At 38.9% G+C, this 20,000-nt stretch overlaps 2 protein-coding genes across 4 annotated transcripts in view; one reads left to right on the forward strand and one right to left on the reverse strand.

The window, feature by feature from the left end:
* Positions 1 to 8,478, forward strand: part of LOC136853571 (beta-hexosaminidase subunit alpha-like) — a 29,948-nt gene extending 21,470 nt beyond the window's left edge. For all 3 annotated transcript variants that reach the window (XM_067129305.1, XM_067129304.1, XM_067129303.1), the window contains exons 2-13: positions 1,522 to 1,672; positions 2,107 to 2,194; positions 2,432 to 2,560; positions 2,954 to 3,114; positions 3,861 to 4,016; positions 4,175 to 4,287; positions 4,870 to 4,924; positions 5,115 to 5,264; positions 6,190 to 6,315; positions 6,427 to 6,541; positions 6,858 to 6,969; positions 7,819 to 8,478. In XM_067129305.1, the coding sequence (XP_066985406.1) occupies positions 1,522 to 1,672; positions 2,107 to 2,194; positions 2,432 to 2,560; positions 2,954 to 3,114; positions 3,861 to 4,016; positions 4,175 to 4,287; positions 4,870 to 4,924; positions 5,115 to 5,264; positions 6,190 to 6,315; positions 6,427 to 6,541; positions 6,858 to 6,969; positions 7,819 to 8,078 (1,616 nt within the window). In that variant the 3' untranslated portion in view covers positions 8,079 to 8,478. The remainder of the gene's footprint in view (positions 1 to 1,521; positions 1,673 to 2,106; positions 2,195 to 2,431; positions 2,561 to 2,953; positions 3,115 to 3,860; positions 4,017 to 4,174; positions 4,288 to 4,869; positions 4,925 to 5,114; positions 5,265 to 6,189; positions 6,316 to 6,426; positions 6,542 to 6,857; positions 6,970 to 7,818) is intronic.
* A 640-nt stretch (positions 8,479 to 9,118) lies between these two features.
* LOC136853573 (uncharacterized) overlaps positions 9,119 to 20,000 on the reverse strand; it is a 17,002-nt gene continuing 6,120 nt past the window's right edge. The window contains 4 exon segments of the mRNA XM_067129310.1: positions 9,119 to 10,804; positions 11,977 to 12,101; positions 14,982 to 15,104; positions 17,975 to 18,218. Coding sequence (XP_066985411.1) covers positions 10,421 to 10,804; positions 11,977 to 12,101; positions 14,982 to 15,104; positions 17,975 to 18,218 — 876 coding nt within the window. The 3' untranslated portion in view covers positions 9,119 to 10,420.

Consider the following 20,000-nt stretch of genomic DNA (forward strand, 5'->3'; position numbering starts at 1 on the left):
CAAGGTGCTCTTTTCAGAGTTCACATGTAATACCCTGTTGAGGGGCCATGGTGCCACACTGTCCAGAACCAGAGGTCTTCTGGTTCATCAGACTGTAACAAAAGTGTGCAACAGTCTTCCCAGCCAAGGCAAGAAGTCTGTTGTTTCCTAGACTGCAACGAAAGTGGGACAGTCTGACTAGCGGATTTGTGAATAGTTGCTACGGACAACTTTAAGAGGCTGTAACATTTGTAACATTACCCTTATAGCACTGTGCACCATTAGCTCAGACGAGTATAATCTGTGTGTGTATATGTACAGTATGTCAAGCACTACAAAGTCAATTTCAGTCATTTTTCTAAGGCCCTCATTCCTGGATTACTAAAAGGTCTTCACCCAACTTTGTTTTGCAAACAGGTTCCCTCTCTCAGTAACAATTAGGTCATCGTACAGATAAAATTTCTTCCACTTAGCAACCATTCTCCTGATATAGATTATCAACTTGTATTCTCTCCCAGTGAAACACTGCAGGGTAGAAAAAATAAACAGTGAAGAAAGTAGGCCGGGGGGTGGGAGAATGAGCTCACGCAGGTGGTGAATTCTCATCATGTAATAAGTTCAAGGCATTTTTGTTTGTTCTCAAGGCCCATTAATGATTAGACTGTGGTTGTATTAAAATGTCTGAAGAAGTGCAAGCGTCCACCATGGTTTCCATAAACAAGGGAAAACTAAAGCACCTTATAATTCTTTGTATATACCACTTGCTGTATCATAATTTCCATGAAGTATGACGGGTCTCGATCAAACTGAAACGTTTCCATCCTCTGTGAAAGACAGGCAACGAGGCACAGGTTATCTACTGTAACACCTTCATGAACAAAAATGACTCGCTGAAACAGCACAACAGCCAAGTTTATTTTGCCAACGCCTAATGCTGACTTGTAGCACAGACGTAAAGTGAGCTCATTATATTTGTTGCATAAAATGTACTGCAGCGACAAACATCCTCTGCACTCTTCTTTACCTGACCTAGATGTTTTTGCTCACAACACTAGGCAGGCTGCTGCCGCAAATAGTGCGTCGTTTTCTAGCATCAGGCTTAATACTACTCAGTTTGCTAGGAGTTTTATCCTGGCTACATCCAATATGTGGAATAGTTTGCTTGGTGCAGGTGTGGAATCTTCTGATCTCCAAATATTTAAGTGTGGAGCGAATTCATTTCTGCTCTCTGCTGCTGCTGACGTCTCCTGCATTTCAGGTGTATCGGTTTTAGTTTCTATTCACCCATATTTATCTCTTAATCATCTTTTCTTGTAACTCATCTCCTCTTTCTGTATTTCCCTCTACCTTTGAAAGCTTGAATTTCAAGTCAATGGCCCATGTGGGCTTGTTCCATATGAATAGGGTTCATCTTCTGAACAATAATAATAATAACTGTCTTTCTTTGTAGACTAAAGATTTCAAGAAAGAAGGAAACATCAAGCTGCATCAAACTTTCCTCTGAAGGAAGATTCTTAAATATATTTCTTTATCTCCTGACAGCAAAACTACTGCTGGTGTTTGTAACAGTAGCGGTAGGGCCTGCTATAGCCGGGTATCCTCAAGTGACACCAACCGTAGGGGAAGTATGGCCCCACCCACAGATGATTTTGCAAGAAGACACTTACATGGTCGTTCGACCCAGCACCTTCAAGTAAGTTTACCTTCAAACAGGCGTCGGTATGTTACAAGAGGTGGTACTACATTAGTCTGGCTAGGTTCTACTGTGCAATGAGACTATTATTCCTACAATATACCTCTAGCTCATTATGCCTCGATAAATGCATATGTCATTCATATATGAAATATTAGCCTTGCAAAACTTATCTGATAGTTTTCGATTTCTGGTATAAGTATAAACCCAAATATTACATAATACTCTTCACTGACACAGGCTTTGCAAAGACTAGAGACAATTTTCACTCTTCAAATCCGATGGTTAATCATTGTTAATGTCATGTTCACCAGAGATAAGGTACTACTAGGTATGCCCAGAGGCAAGATAGTCCAGTAATCTGTAAGGAAACAACTTTCCAAGAAATGTCTGCACATAAATCAGGTAAAAGAATTTCTTCTTCTTTATTCCAGATTCAATGTCACAGGCAAAGACTGTGACATTTTGCAAGATGCACTGGAGAGATACACTAACATTATGTTCAGGTTTCCATCATCTAAGGTAACTTTGATTTGGACATTGCTATCTAAGCTGATTTTTGGTTTATGAAGTCTATCCACTCGAGTGTTATGTCAATATTTCTTGAAATTATTGTACATCTATATATATATAGGACACTTTTTACTCTGTAATCATGATTGAACCACCAATATTATCTTCATCTTCAAATGCATTTGCAAGAAGGGAAATATACAAGTTTTACGAAATGAGTTTAATATCATTGTTTATTGTTGACAGGTTAAACCCAGCGATGTTTGGAGGAAGGAAGATACCTTCAATGGTTACTTGGACACTGTTAGCATCAACCTCATGGTGCCCTGCGAGAAATACCCACATGAAGCCATGGATGAACAATACGAAATCAAGGTTGGTAACAAAGTGGCTACAAGTGACATCATACGAGTTGATTAGTTACGAGTAACTTAAATTTTTCAAACAAGATGATTTAGTGGGTCAGATAACTTGAGGCAAGTGTGTATCCTGTACTAAGTTTACCTTAACTCTTGTGGTTTTCCTCTTCATAATTAATCAAACAGTGCTATTAGTACCTGCAGAGTTCAACAACTTCTCAAAACTGGGCTTTTCAAAACTCCTATTGATTACCTGTGAGTTCCAAAGCACTTTGTAAGCTTTCAAGATTCAATAATGTGCTGTATCTCAAGGGGGGAATACCTCAAGGATCTTTCAAGGACTAGCTAGGAAACTGATGCTGATATCTCATATAAGAGATCTATTTAAACTATCACTCTCCTTTTACAGATCGACAGCCCCGATCAGCCAGGACAAGGTATCATATTGGCCCAGAGCATCTGGGGCATCCTTCGAGGTCTTGAGTCCTTCTCGCAACTTCTTGTTCCTGACGGATCAGCCTATCAGGTCAAGTCGACACAGATCAGGGATTTCCCCAGATTCAGCTACAGGTGAGTCCAAAGGCTCACAATTAAGGGTCTCAGGGTCATGTGTAAGGGTAAGAAATAAGATCGTGGCTTGAAGGTACCATAATACAATCAAGGGTTGTACGAAGCCTTTGTACCATTGAACGTGAATGCTAAAATACTTCAATGTAAAGTACACATTTCAACAACAACTATCAACTTATTTTCATTTTTGTATTTCAAGTGAAAATTAAGCTGGTTTGGTTGTATTGCTGTTCATGAAGATTTGTACTTGTATCAGTGCTGGAAAAGGTTTCAGAATTAAATTAAGTAAAAAGAATTACATATGTTTACACACAGTCACACTATGTGAGGAAATTGTTATTAACAAGTTATATATTGATATCAAAACCTTAACTTGGGTGTAATTACAGCATCAGTTAAGATAAATTGAGGTAGCTTATCCAGACAGTCATGTTGTCTAACAAATTATTAAAAACAGCTCATGGCATGACAAGCTCATTAGTAAACATGGCCTTACCCTCCTTGTGGGCTAAGAATGAGCGGGTTTTGGGGACCCATAGGCCTACCTGCTGAGTTACCAGGAGCCACTATCTGGTTCTCCCTCTTCCTGGCTTGTGAGGAGGCGTGGTATTGGTCAGTGTCTCTAAGACACTCTGCACAAGTGTAATGGTCTATACCTTACCTCTGCCACTTAGGAGCAACCTTTAAACCCTTAGGCATGGTATTTTCCTGGAGATTAACTGAGATATCTTGAAATGTTTCGACAGAGGCTTCATGCTGGACACTTCTCGCCATTACCTACCCATGAGGAGGATCTTGGAGCATCTGGATTTGATGGCGATGAACAAGTTCAACGTGTTCCACTGGCACTTGGTGGATGACCAGAGCTTCCCATATGAGAGTACTGTGTTCCCAAACCTTAGGTGAGAAGAGAAGTTGTCCTCCTGGGTCAGATGAAGTGATAGGTTCCTAAGTAGAAGGGCCACATTTGAGTTTAAATAAACTGAATTACATTTTAGGCCTATATTACCTGTAATAATCACTCTTTTTGTCAAACTACAAAGCTTTGGTTCCTTTCCAGCAAGGAAGGTGCATACAGTCCCATCCACTTATACACTGAGACGAATATATCATATGTCGTAGAGTACGCAAGGCTGAGAGGAATCAGGGTGTTGCCAGAATTCGATACACCAGGTAAGATGCTTTAATACTGTATGCATGTATGTGCACACCAGGTCTCCAGACTGCTTCAAAAAGAACTAAACTTCAACACTTGACAATGCTACTCACTGGTTAGGTTCCATGGTGCTGTCTCCACACTTCTAAAGTGTGGGCACACTATGTAAGTAGGTGCAAAGAGATGCTACCTTCTGGTACGGGCTGTCCAAGAGCAAGAGCCCGTGCTGGCATAAGGCTGGCTTCAACTGGAAGAAGCTGGTACCTCCAGAAAGCTCATCCTCAGTACAGTAATCTACCATGACAGGCCTTCCTTCTTACAACAGATGTTTCCGAGTTCCATTGCCTTCACTATGTATCTTGTGGCTCTCTGGTTAGGTTTTCTAGGATATTATCTTAATGCCTCGATTATTCACCCCTAAAGCGTCTGAATGAGAACTTTCTACATTTTTTGTATCCACCTTGTAGGCTTAAAGATAAACAGAATCAGTTACGAGAACAGAAAGACACATGAACATTTTTACTGATATATCAAATAGGACTACATTTTGTGCAACTTATTCCATTTCATTAACTTATGCTTTCGTTTATTCTTTACAGGTCACACCATGTCGTGGGGCCCTGGACAACCAGGTCTTCTAACACCCTGTTATGAGTATGTAGAAGTAATGTGCTCCTTTTTCAGATGAATTTTCCGGCTATGTAGGCCTATGTGATATAACTTCATTGTTTTCATATATTGTTTCAAATTCCTCTTTGGAATATTCGTAGAAAAAGGTTAGTTTTCATTTGAATACTCCGTTGATCACAAAAACGCAGACTCATTCTGAAACATCATCCTATAGCGGCGGAAAACCGGACGGAACTTATGGGCCTATCGACCCCACGAACGAAGCGAATTACGATTTCTTGAAGACGCTTCTCACTGAGATCACAACGCGATTCCCCGACCACTACATTCATCTGGGAGGGGACGAGGTCAGCTTTTCGTGCTGGTAAGAAGTTTTCTGTATTCTCTAGATAAAAATATCTTGGTTCAAGTATAAGTCGGTAAAAAACTGCTTCAGAAGCTGTTCGAGACCTCTGGATAATTTGGTATAAGCCTATCTCCCAGGTTTTCAGAGTACAAGGTTGTTAGACTGCTTATAAACATTTGTCAGGTTAGTCTTTCTTTGCCTTTTTTTTTTTTTACAGAACGCTTATCTTTGTTGTATTATTAGTATATTCTATCTGAAGTTATTCATACATCTCTTCTAAAGTACATATAATACTTTATATATATGACGATTTTATAATCACTGCTTCTATTTCACTCTCATGTATTCTTAGATCTTCTCTCCTTGCGTGTCATTGTTTATGTAACATTCTTTGTCGTTTGTTATTTCTTAGAGATGAAATGTCTTTGATTCACTGTGTAATTAGGCCTAAATAAATAAATTTAATCAGGTAATCCCTCTACTTAGTCGAGAAATAAGCCCCAATCTCTCACAACCCAGTTTGAAGAAGGCGTCTTTGCACAGATTTCATAAAGATCACAAGAGAATAACTTTTATTTGCATTTTCTGTTGACTGAACACAGAAAATTCATCTTCTTATGATAAAACCAGTAGAGATAATAAAGATAGCGATTAAGTCAAGCAGTGAGTTAATTTTTGTTGTGTCCTTATCAAGGTATGTCTGGAGATAAGGCATTTTCTTGACAATTTTCCTTCTGGTGTGTCTCGTTTTCTTAATATTACGCCACTTGTTAGATATATATAGAGGTATGCCTTGGATTATTTCTTAATAATCTTAATATCTGTACGCCTGTATGATTACGACAGCACCTGCAGTGATGAAAATTCCGAATTAATTTCTGTTAGAAGAAGAAGAGGAATGTTTACATCCGTTTTCTTTCTTCCGTTTTCTATGACCTTCCAGGCAGAGTAACCCAAACATCAGTCAGTTCATGAAGACTCACAACATCACGGGAGACTATAGTAAACTGGAGGAGGTCTACATTACTAAACTTATCGAGCTTGTTGCCAACTTGCCAACGAAAAATGGGTCAGTTTATATTAACAATAATATTATTTGATGTCATATATCTCAAATGAAACAGAAAATAGAAAAATTAGGCTGCTATTGAAGACATAATCTACATTTTCCTCGTCGTAGATATCTCGTGTGGCAGGAAGTTTTCGACAATGGCGTCCAGATAGCAGACGACACGGTCGTCCACGTCTGGAAGAGCGAGAACGTTCCAGCAGGCTGGAAAAATGAGCTGAATAAGGTACTGAATCCCCCTTTTGGAAGGGAATTTGATCTTGTTTTGAAAGCTCTTCATGCAGAGTTTAATGATGCTTTGTGTGTCATTGCAGTTCCTATCTCCGTCACTGTAGATTCTTTCAGCTTTGCAAAAGAGTTTGACTGGCCCTTCTTAAATTATTTGAAGCTTGGTTTTACCTCTTCTGTTAATTACAGTCTTTCTCCTTCTCATGTTTACAGCGTTTATACCAAAATACTTTCCATTTTCATCCACTTTCTTGCTAACGGTTTCATAAAAAGTTAAATGTCTACTGTTGTTTTTTATCTCTGGTTCTTTTCAGGTGACGCAGGCAGGTTACAAAACGGTACTTTCGTCATGTTGGTACTTAAATTACATCAGTTACGGAGACGATTGGTACAAATATTACGAGTGTGATCCACAAGACTTCGATGGTAATGTTCATTTCGAATGTTATTGATTGTACTTATTGTTGCTGCGAATATTATTCTTGCCTACAGCATTTTGTGAAGTTATTCAGATGTGACTTTTGGACATACTGTTACCTAGGTTCATCTGAGTTTTATTTTTAAAAGGAAGTGGGGCCTTGACTCATAGAATTGAGGCTTTGTGTAAACGGGCTTTCAAGTCATCTAAATAATTAGGAATCTTGGAAGAAGTAATCTTTGACTCTTTGTCATCTTACTGCTCTTTCAATATTTTTTCCCTTTCCGTTTTGTTTTTACTTTCATATTTCTTTTTAAACACTCTGCAATTGCTTTTTAGGTAGTTCAGAAGAGGAGGACCTTAGTGAAGGTCGAAAGATTTTTTTCTTATTATTTATTTACATTAAAACTTTGTGTTTTCTATGGTGTTTTTTTTTCACCGTTCAAGAGACACGAAGATGTGTTTTTATTTCTGGATCAGTGGTTTTTTGTCTTAACCATTCAAGACAAACACGTAACATGTGTTTTTTTTTTTATTACCGGGTTTGGCATCAAAGATGGGGCTATTATTTGTCACGTAAATAAGAATCGACTCACCATCTTCTGAAGTCCTATGGAAAATATTTTTAGTAAAACAACGTTTTTTCCATTCTTCCTCAGGTACCAAAGCGCAGAAACAGCTAATAACGGGCTTTCACACTGGCTAAACAATTAGGAATCTTATAAAAAATGATTTTTAACTTTTTGTCACCTAAGATAGAGCCATTATTTTCCACATAATCAAGAGTCGACTCATGTTCCTCAGAAGTTCTGTGGAAAATATTTTGACTAAAAACCCCTTTTTCCATACTTCCTCAGGTACCGAAGCCCAGAAACAGCTGATCCTAGGCGGAGAGGCTTGCATGTGGGGCGAGTACGTGGATGGCACCAACCTGATCCCTCGTACTTGGCCCAGGGCCTCAGTGGTTGCCGAAAAACTGTGGAGTTCTGCCAACGAGACCAGCAGCTCGGACGCTGCTTCCCCTAGGCTAGAGGAACACAGGTGTAGGCTCTTGGACAGAGGTTTCAGAGTAGAGCCTCTGTGGCCCTCTTTTTGCATGTCAGATGTTGATTTATAATTTATATAAGTCATGAAAATCTGTTTTATACAGAAGTCTGAGTGTTTGTATAAATTTTCTGTCCTTGGATGCAGAGAAATAAACGGATTTTTAACAAATCTTTTGATTTGGTAGGTCTTGTTATTCAAGAGTGCAACATTTTTTTATGAAGATGAAAAAATAAAAATCCTACTTCAGGTTCCTTAAGTATTACTTATAAAAAAGCGTGTATTGATATGCTGTCCATTTCAAGTGTTCAGTAGCCAGTTTGATTCACAAGTTTATAAATCACAGTTATAATACTGAAGATTTTAGTTGCAATATTGAATTCTGGAACATAAGCAACTGTAAGGTAGCTGGAACTGAAATTTGGAAATAATCCTTTTTTTCTGGTGATGGAATAAAGATTTAAATCCTTGAATATGTCTTTCATTACTTACACACTTCAATTTCAATCAATTCCAAATCTTTTAATTAACTGTCATGACCTGCTGAAGACTGTTTATGACCTGTCAAATGTCAAGATGTTTGACAGAACAGGGTCAACAAAAACAGTGACTTAAAGACAAGGTTATGAGGAAAACTCTTCTAGGAAGAAGAGTTCAAGATTTGGGTCAACATTCTAAGATATGAAAGACGGACTTGGCTTTTCATGAGGGACAATACTTTAGGAAAAATGCTGAGCTTATGAGCCCTGTTCAAGAATGAGAGAATCTTTGTAAGGCGACTCTTGTAATCTCAGCAACTTGCAGCTCTCCTAATGACATTCAATGATAGCCATAGGAAGTTAGACAATTAGATCATTCACACACAGGCTAAATATAATTGATCACTTGTAATATTCCATGGGTTAAGTGAATTTGATATCTTTAGATTATATATACTGTATATATATACCTATACACACACACACACATATATATATATATATATATATATATATATATATATATATATATATATATATATATATATATATATATATATATATATATATATATGCATGCATGGCAAAACAATAAATCCGATCTTAGGGTCACAAGTCGTTAAAACTCAATGAATATAAAAGTGTTCACATTTTACTGTCTTTTACACCTTAACAACCAAAATATTAATTTAATATAGCCTTAATAAAACTGATTAGATCTTCTTTACAAACGATTTAAGTAATCAAGTCCCATTACTTGCTTTTATTCATCTGAACCGATGCTTAAGTAGAGAGACAATTATTAACTTTGCAACTTACGAAAGTATTTTGCTCAACTGCATCAGAGACAAACATCACAGGGATGTGAGTCGAAGATCCTAATCATCATTAATATTATATTTAGTACAAAATATTTTAGCAAAGTAAAGACTTCCCACGGCCCCAGGTCCCGTCTTTTCCTTCTTCTTTCAAGACTAAGCAAGGGATCTCCGCCCCCATGTCCCTTCTTCTTCTACTGAGACTAAGCAAGGGGTCTTCGCCCCCAGGTCCCTTCTTCTCTTTCTACCAAGACTAAGTGAGGGGTCTCCGCCCCCCAGGTCCCTTCATCTCTTTCTACTGAGACTAAGTAAGGGGTCTCCGCCCCCAGGTCCCTTCGTCTCTTTCTACTGAGACTAAGTAAGGGGTCTTCGCCCCTAGGTCCCTTCATCTCTTTCTACTGAGACTAAGTAAGGGGTCTCTGCCCCCAGGTCCCTTCATCTCTTTCTACTGAGACTAAGTAAGGGGTCTCCGCCCCCAGGTCCCTTCATCTCCTTCTACTGAGACTAAGTAAAGGGTATTCGCCCCCAGGTCCCTTCTTCTCTTTCTACTGAGACTAAGAAAGGGGGTTTCGCCCTCAGGTCCCTTCTCTTTTTCCTTCTTCAAAGACTAAGTAGGGGGTCTTCGGCCCCAGGTCCCTTCTTTTCTTTCTACTGAGACTTCTAAGACAAGACTAAGGGGTTTTTGCACCTCAGGTCCCTTCTTTTTCCTTCTAAGACTAAGGAAGGGTTCTTAGGCCCCAAGTCCCTTTTCCTTTTCCTTCTTCTTCTTCTACGACTAAGTAAGGGGTCTTTGCACCCAGGTCCCTTCTCTTCTTCTAAGACAAAGGAAGGGTTCTTAGGCCCCAGGGCCCTTCTTCTTCTTCTTTTAAGGCCAAGTAAGGGGTTGTTCGTCCCCAGGTCCCCTTCTTCTCCTTCTTCTGCTAAGACTAAGGAAGGGAAGGAAGGTTCTTCTTCTTCTTCTTCTTCTTCTTCTTCTAAAACTAAGTAAGTGGTCTTCGCCCCCAGGTCCCTTCTCTTCTAAGACTAAGTAAGGGGTCTCCAGAAACACGCCCAGCGCATTACGAGACGGCTCTATTTCAGAACAAAAAAAAGACTACAGAATATAGACAAACAAAGACTTAGATATTAATCTTGGTCAGGTCTAGAGCACTCGAGTCTAAAGACAGAGTGGAAGACCCTGACAGGTTGCTGCCGTCTTTCCTGATGGTCGTAGAAGACGAAGAAGACGACGAAGACGAAGGCGCAGAAGAGGGGACGTGTTCCTGGTACACGCCCAAATATCCTCCCATTCCCTTCATCCTCATGCGGTAGACGAAGTCCAGGAGGTAGAGGCAGTTTTCCTTGGTGACTGTGTCCACTTCGATGACGACGATGTAGGTGAACAGGGTTGGGTGGTGGCGTGAGCTTCTCCTGTAGAAGGAGAGCTTCTTTAGGTGGAGGTCGTCCGAGATGTTGAAGTAGACGTGTAGGGCCCCTGTCCACTCGCGCCACTGCTCTTCCACCTTTCCAAGGAAATGATAAAAAATTGACATTAGAATCTACTAGTTCACTTCTTACCAGGTGCAAATGTTAATTGTAATAACCCCAAAACCCTCTTCAACTTCTCTATATCCTCACACTTTTTTGGGATAACCTTGTCACTACAAACCCTCAGATGCAAATGAGGAACCAAATGAAGAGATTCTGGTGCTTGTGGCATGGCAGGATTCGAACCTTCACCCGGAATATGAGAATTAGGTAACACGCGTTTCAAAAATATGTTAAGAAATCGAAAAATTGAGGGCATTGTGGTTCTCACAATTACAGATATATTTATATAAACCTCAAGTTATCGTATGTAGTCTGTTTAATTCTATCTCTTGAGCACGAAAACACTTAACAAACCTACTGTATATTGGTGTCCCAGAGCCCTGGGTCGCGGTATACATAATCTCGGCAGCTCTGGGCAGACGTATATATACAACTGACAGCTCTGGGCAGAGGTATGCATGCTTTTGAGTTATGAGCAGAGATATGCAAGCTACAAAGTGCTCTGGGCAGAGGTACACATGCTACTGAGTGCTCTGAGAAGAGATATAGATGCTTTTGCGAGGATCTGGGCAGGGGTATAAATGCTTTAGAGAACTCTGAGAAGAGATATAGATGCTTCTGCGAGCTCTGGGCAGGGGTACACATGCTACTGAGTGCTCTGAGAAGAGATATAGATGCTTTTGCGAGGATCTGGGCAGAGGTACATATGCTTTGGAGAACTCTGAGGAGAGATATAGATGCTTTTGCGAGCTCTGGGCAGAGGCACACATACTACTGATTGCGCTGAGAAGAGATATGGATGCTTTTGCGAAGATCTGGGCAGAGGTACATATGCTTTAGAGAACTTAGAAGAGATATAGATGCTTTTGTGAGCTCTGGGCAGAGGTACAAATGCTTTAGAGAGCTCTGAGAAGAGATATGCAAGCTACTGAATGCTCTGGTTCATGATATAATGCTCTCGACAGCTCAGAGCAGAGATATGAAAGCTACTGAGAGCTCTGAACAGAGGACTGCACTACAGAGTGCTCTGGATAGGACTTCTGCCAGAGGCACACATGCAAGCTACTACAGAGAGCTCTGGGCAGAACAACAAGAACAACAACAAAAAGGACAGTGGTTTTTATACTTATATAGAGACCTTTACCCTGCTGAAATCTCCGTCCAGTGTTTTGAAGGCTATGACGATGAAACAACGAGCCCACTCGGAGGGGTCGCTAGGACACGTCACCAGGAGCTCGGGTACCCAGGATACGACCTCCTCGTAGATTCCTGCAGAAGAAGGAAATTGGAAGGTCAGTTCTAAACGTCTTCCATGAGATTGATTCAGGGTGAAGGTACATGTGAGAGAATGATTGGGTTTTTAATTTCTTTGTTCAAATTTTCAGCTGAAAACCCTTATGGACAGAGTCGACAGACATATATAAACCCAAGAGGGCTCAGAGAGAGAGAGAGAGAGAGAGAGAGAGAGAGAGAGAGAGAGAGAGAGAGAGAGAGAGAGAGAGAGAGAGAGAATGAATGGGTTATTTCTTTCTTTGCTTGAATCTTAAGCTGAAAACCTTTATGGACAAAGTCAACAGACTTGCATAAACCCAAGAGGGCCCCAAAGGGAAATCAGCCTGCAGAGAGAGAGAGAGAGAGAGAGAGAGAGAGAGAGAGAGAGAGAGAGAGAGAGAGAGAGAGAGAGAGAGGTATCCAACAATCCATCTTTTGTCAATCTTACGTCGAAGAGAGAGAGAGAGAGAGAGAGAGAGAGAGAGGTGATAGGAAAAGGTGATAGATAAATAAATATGAGGAGAAGAGGAAATAAACCAAATACGCCTGAAATTCCGGAGACGTCATCAGCAGCAGCAGCAGCAGAGCTGGAATGAATTCATTCCTCGCTGGAACATTTGGATTTCAGAAGATTCCACAACCGCACTAGCCAAACTATTCCGCATTTTAGTCGTGGCCAAGGTAAAACTCCTAGTAAACTGGTGAAACGAATTTCCGCTCACGTTAGTAAGCGAATTTACGTAAATGGATGTTGGAATGACACTTTAGTGACTTGAATTTCAGTATTGCTTATATTCTGAGAGCAATAAACAATGAGAAAGTGAGCGTCAGGTCTTCTTAAACATACCTTAAGATTTCACGCAATGTGTCATTGAATTTACGACCCAAAAAATACAAGTTTTGTCAAAGAGTAAACTAAGCAAACAAAAGTCCGGAAATAAATATCTTATTATTATTATTATTATTATTATTATTATTATTATTATTATTATTATTATTATTATTATTATTATTATTATTCAGAAGATGAACCACTATTAATATGAAACAAGCCTACCACGGGGGCCATTGACCCGATATTCAAGCTTCCAAGGAAAAATATTGTGTTCATTACAAAGAAGTAAGAGAAGTTAATGGGAAATACAGAAAGAAGAGATCACTCACTAAGAAAGAAAAAATAAATTAACAAATTAACAAATAAATAGAAAAACACATAAGTAAATTACTCAAAAAGAAGATCAGTTACAAGAAAAAGAGATAAACTAACAAACTAATAAACAAATAGAAAAAATGTAAGTACATTGTTAAAACACAAGGAGAGTTGTATCATGGAAGTAACACACACATACACACACGCACAAAAAATGCACACATAAGCAATTTTCCTCTTGCCTGATGTCCACTTGTTCATCCACGTGTCTGAACCGGTTGAAAGATCTCAGGGGAAACATATAGAAACAGGCACATCAAGGGAAGACTTAGGACGATCTTAAATGAAAGATCTCGTAAGGTTTCTCTGTACGTAGTTATGAGGAGAGAGAGAGAGAGAGAGAGAGAGAGAGAGAGAGAGAGAGAGAGAGAGAGAGAGAGAGAGAGAGAGAAGAACAAAAACAATGGCCACTTATAACTATATTGCTGACAGCGCTCCATACAAGCTAGTGGTAGAAGTACATGCTATATAATTCACGAATAAATTGTATTATATTACTGCATTTGTGAGGCTACACTACAGAATTAGGTTAATAATATTCCAATACGGTTATATAGAGTTTATATTAAATGCTATAAAAACGTACTGTTAAAATCATGCACTTATACGTTTATATAGATGTTTTAGAAATGAAGTTGTTTTTCCTCATAGGGGTGGTGTATAGAAAAATATATAAAAATACCGGTCACTGTTAAATATCATGCTATATATATATATATATATATATATATATATATATATATATATATATATATATATATATATATATATATATATATATATATATATATAGAGAGAGAGAGAGAGAGAGAGAGAGAGAGAGAGAGAGAGAGAGAAAATGTATACAGATAAATAAAAACGACTTTCAGTCATCTCTCCCCGTTTTGTTTCGTTACTTAGTTTGCAAAAAAAACTTTACAAAGTACAATGAATTAAAAACCATTTTGTTTCAGTGCGTTGAAGGTAAAACAACTTTCACATATGGCTGTTTTTCATAAAAAAACTTTGCCATAGTAATGAGTATCTTCTATAAAAGAAATGTTGAATTAAGGATGAAGAACAAGTGTAAAAAAAACTGTTTCTGTAAACGATTTTCCTTTTTGTATAAATATTAACAGTTGTGTAACTACAGTTTGTAGCGGTAATGTCAGTCCTAGTTATAAATGATCAAATGAGAATATTATTGATTTTTCGTCCACAGTTTTTGAATTTTCACTGATGTTTTCTTCCAACGAATGTGTGGATTGGTAATATCTAAAACTGATTAAGAAAGCTGAAGGAATAATACATTGTTCGCTTTGAAAAATAAAAATACCAACAGTTTTCTGAGAATATGAATAACGTTTTTATTTATATCAACTATTCTGAGTTCATTCAGTGAAAAGTCTCATTTTCATCACAGTGAGGTGCGTCTTTACTACTCTCTCTCTCTCTCTCTAAATTTCTTGTCAGCCAACGACTTTGCTTACCGGAGACGAACATAATAGCTACGTTTTTTCAAGTTCTCAAACTTTTAATAATTTTACCACTATTTGCTGAGGTACCTTCCCAGCCTCTACAAGGGAAATCAAACATTGTCGTTCATTTAAAGAAAACGGGTCTAATGTGTTTAAAGAAAACGGGACGGAGTTGACCCAAAGAAAACGGGTCTGTCAGTCGTACTATACCTTGGTTCACGACAGCATCCGAAGCTAGTCCTAGGCTCGTTGTGGACGAGGAAGAGGCGTCTTGGTGTCGTTTGGAGTTTGCGTTCGTCGAAACTGGTGTCATGTGCACCACTGGGAACTGAACTGAAAGTTGAAAAGGAAAATTGAATAAACAAATGGAAAGAGATAAAAATACACCGACAGATAATGAACTGCAGAGTGAGAAGGATAAATGAATGATAGAATTAATAAAAAAGTAAACAGACAGATAGATAGATGAATATATAAGTAAATAAAATATATACTAAATGAATAAATAGTTAAATATGTAAATATACTGATGAACATATTCTTTGGAGGCTTGAATTTCAAGTCAATGGGCCCTTTGGGGTTGATCCATATGATTAGGTTTCATCTTCCGAATAATAATAATAATAATAATAATAATAATAATAATAATAATAATAATAATAACTACAAGTATATCCTTCACTCCACTTTGCAAACATGCAAATTCACCTGCCTGTTAATTCTCTAAGCCTCTTCTCCACGTCAGAGTGAAGAGGTATCAGGAAAACGCCCAATTGCCAGAAATGTTTAGCACGACGTTTGCTGGCTTCTTTGCCTGTGCAGATTGCTTATGCAAAGATCTCTCTCTCTCTCTCTCTCTCTCTCTCTCTCTCTCTCTCTTACACGAGACGTCGTTGACTCTTAGCTTAGGTCTAGCTAGTGCTAAGCCTTATGACGTCAGGAAAAAATTAGTCCATTTTTAACTGGGAAGTGAATCCGAAGATGTAGGGTTTTGACTGAGGTCAACTAGGAGGAAGTCAAGTTATTTTTGGTAGTTTGGTTTTTTAATTTTTACTGTAGTATCTTTCTACAAATTTGCCAACTCTGTAGGCAACTGGAACCGCCGAGAGAGAGAGAGAGAGAGAGAGAGAGAGAGAGAGAGAGAGAGAGAGAGAGAGAGAGAGAGAGAGAGAGAGAGAGAGATTATGATTCAGAGGCAGTGATGATTTTAGGAAAATGATCAAATGTTCATGTTTATGCCATGGACATGACAGTCAGGAATTCTTGAGCCTAGAGAGAGAGAGAGAGAGAGAGAGAGAGAGAGAGAGAGAGAGAGAGAGAGAGAGAGAGAGATGATTCTGAATCACAATCACAAGACAAGGACTGACAGAAAGTAGCCATGATAAAATTAAGAAAACGAACGAATGTTCATGGTTAAGCTCTGGACATGACGGTCAAGAACTCTTGGACACATGAGAGAGAGAGAGAGAGAGAGAGAGAGAGAGAGAGAGAGAGAGAGAGAGAGAGAACCACCACCACCCTCAAGCCATACAAAATCCCTAGGGGGAAGTTTCCTTGACGCGTTTAACCGTATCGAATAAGAAAGCCCACAATTTCGAACCAGACGAGGTACGCATGTCCCGAAGTTCCTGTTGTATGTAGTCTTTTGTTTGTTGGTGGCATCTTCAATGCCAGTTCTGATCCCCAGGTCATGGCTACTGCTACCGATTCCTGGAAGTTCTTGACACACCTACTGCACATTTTTCCTCCCATCAGCTAGTCTGAACTGACAGGAGAGTCAGAAAAACTGCTGACAGTCTTTCAGAGTCCGTTCCTCATTCTCAAGGCCCCCAAACATGGGACAAAGTGACGTCATCAGAGTCAGCTGACGAAATAGCTTGCCATTCTTTCCTGACGCTAAGAGAATGTCAGGGGGTGGGAGTTTGCCATTCTTTCCTGACACTAAGAGAATGTCAGAGGGGTGGGAGTTTGCCATTCTTTCTTGTTGTAAAGGAATATCAGGGGCAGGTTCGACACCCCTTCCCTAAACCACATTCAAAAAGCAAATAAAGAAGTCTAACCTGTTGAGGGAAGTCACTCTTCTGACTAATGATTTAGAATTTGTCATTCTTTCCTGACGCTAAAGGAATATCAGAAGGCTGGTTTGATTCCCCCCCCCCCCCACAACATTCCCAAAAACAAATCAAGAAATCTGACCTGTTGAGGTTACTTTACTAACTACTGATTCAGATTTTCTTACAGAAATGTTTATGTAATCTTTGATAACCACAGTGCGCCTTTAACTTCTCGATTTCTTCACACTTTGGAAACGCCTGTCACTACTAAGCCTAGATCCTAATGAAGAAAGGAGTGAGATATTCTGATGCCCGGCCGAGATTCGAAACTACTAAATCTAGATCCAAATGAAGGATGGAACGAAGATATTCTGATGCCCGGCCCAGATTCGAACTCGCGTTAGGGGTATTAGAACGAGGTAATTATAATTACCGTTAGCTTACAAGACCACAACAAAAGCAATGGTTAAATACTACCTTTTAAAAATTGCCTACAAACCTGATGTTATTAATGCATCTAGAAGAACTAATTTGTCAAAAAAAAAAAAAAAAAAAAAAAAAAATTGTATGAAGGGTCCACAAAACAGCCATCCAGTATCACAAAGAAAGCCCTCTTGATAAAAAAAAAAACAGGCAAGAAAACACATGAAAAAATTAAAATAAAAGAATAACCCATTTAAAAAAGTACATAATCACACAGAAAGCATGCGTCCGTACTTCAAGTACGTAATCACAAAGAAAGCATTCGTCCGTACTCCAAGTTCGTAATAACAAAGAAAGCATCTATTCGTCCGTACTCCTAGTCGTACTTTATCCAGTCACCCAAAATCATCATAGCCACCGATACGTACTACCGATTCCCAGCCCCTTCATGAGAGTGCCGCCCTGGAGAGCCTGGCTCTTGAGGACGTCTATTAAAAATAAAAAAGCACGTAATCAATCAGAAAGCATTCGTCCGTATTTCCAGTCGTACTTCCTCCAGTCACCGAAAATCATCATTGCCAATACGTACTACATATTTCCAGCCCCTTCACGAACGTGCCGCCCTGGAAAGCCTGTTCCTTGAGGACGTCTATTAAAAAAAAAAGGACGTAATCACACAGCAAGCATTCGTCCGTACTTCCAGTCACCCAAAACCATCATACGTACTACCGATTTCCAGCCCCTTCATGAGCGTGCCGCCCTGGAAAGCCTGGTTCTTGAGGATGTCCGACATCCACTGGACGTAGTGCTTCCCGTAGAATTCCATGTGTCTTCTTCTCTGCCTCGGGCTCTGGGACTCTTGGTAGTAAGGGGACACTTGGAACTTCATCTGCCTGATCTGCTGTTTCGTCTTCTGAATGGCCGCGTTGCTCACGAAGGAGATCATGAAGTGGCCTTTGCCTGGTTCCTCCTGAGGAAGTGGAAGAAGAAGAAGGAAGGAAGATTAGAAAGTACACTAAATCATGAAGTGGCCTTTGCCTGGTTCCTCCTGAGAAAAAGAAGAAGAAGAAGAAGAAGAAGAAGAAGAAGAAGAAGAAGAAGAAGAAGAAGAAGAAGATCAGAAAGTACACTAAATCATGAAGTGGCCTTTGCCTGGTTCATCCTGAGGAAGTGGAAGAAGAAGAAGAAAGAAGGGTGAGAAAGTACACTAAATTATGAAGTGGCCTTTGCCTGGTTCCTCCTGAAGAAGAAGAAGAAGAAGAAGAAGAAGAAGAAGAAGAAGAATAAGAAGAAGAAGAAGAAGATTAGAAAGTACACTAAATCATGAGGTGCCCTTTACCTGGTTCTTCCCGAGAAAGAAGAAGAAGAAGAGGAAGAAGAAGAAGAAAAAGAAGAAGAAGAGGAAGAAGAAGAAGAAGGCTAGAAAGTACACTAAATCATGAGGTGCCCTTTACCTGGTTCTTCCCGAGAAAGCGGAAAGAGAAAGGTTAGAAAGTACACTAGAAAGTACATAATGAAATCCGAGGGTTTAAAATACTGGGATGTTAGGATGAGATCAGTAGATTACTCAAAGTTATCTAAAGTGCTTTCACGAGCTAAGTGAACAAATATACATAAAGAACAGATCCATTTTGATCTTAAGTTATTCTGAAAGAAAGAAAAAAAATTGTTTATATCATATTTATCGGGAGAGCACTTTCACATTTTACAGTAAGGAACACCATGGACATATCAATTATTCTATGACTATATTTTGGATGCGAGAAGCAGGACAAGAAATTCAACAAGGGATCGTAATGCTACAATCGTTCTGTATAGCCTTATTGCTACAGACGTTTGTATACTTTTCTATGATATGAAAAAATAATCATCCATAATTTTGCCCTTGTGAAAACGACTTCAGAATTAAAAAAAAAAAAAAAAAAAAACTCGTACATGAATGTTTTTTTCTGTGTGGAAAAATGATTAAATTAGCAGTCAGTCATTTCGTAAGTATTTCACACCTGTTCCAATTATATATATAAAAATACTCTGTTTCTAGTAAAAAATATAAACCAAGAAAGTACTCAGAGGTATCCAAAGAAAAAAACATTATCTGTATCATTTCCAATAGTTCATTAGCGAAGTGACGTTAAGCATTTATTAAAGCAAAGTTATATAATGTGTCCTATTTCAAGCTGTTTCGCAAAAATATTCACCTTCCTCAGAGCAATAAAAAACAAGGCCTACTGCAAAAACGATTGCTTGTAATGTCGTAAATCTGTATATATGGCTACCGAGTTAAGGAAGCATCTGCAGTAAGTCCAACTGATACAATGCGCCATAAATTCCAGGATAATATGTTTATGTTGCACAGTTTTTCTCTAAATTTGAAATTCTTTGAAATGGCCGATGTTTTCCAGGTAGATGCTTTTAATTTTGTAAATCTGTATAGCCAATGAGCTAGGGAAGCATCTAAGTTAAGTCCAACTGATATAATGCTCGATAAATTTCAGGATAATTTGTTTTTGTTTTAGTTTTTCCCCTAACTTTGAAATTCTCTGAAATGGCCAAACTTGCTTTCAGGAAGACATCTAAGATGCTGTGGGAAGCCTGTGGTATATTGAATCTACTCTTACTTAATTTTCAAAGCAGTACTATGCAGCATCTCTTCCCTTTCTTGGTTAAATCCTAAAGTTTCTCATTCAACCGCATGTTGTCAATAAGCATCAACATGCATAGCAGTTTTAGCATTAGTAGTAAGAGGAACATG

This window comes from Macrobrachium rosenbergii, chromosome 27, assembly GCF_040412425.1.
Source record: "Macrobrachium rosenbergii isolate ZJJX-2024 chromosome 27, ASM4041242v1, whole genome shotgun sequence".
Classification (NCBI taxonomy): domain Eukaryota; kingdom Metazoa; phylum Arthropoda; class Malacostraca; order Decapoda; family Palaemonidae; genus Macrobrachium; species Macrobrachium rosenbergii.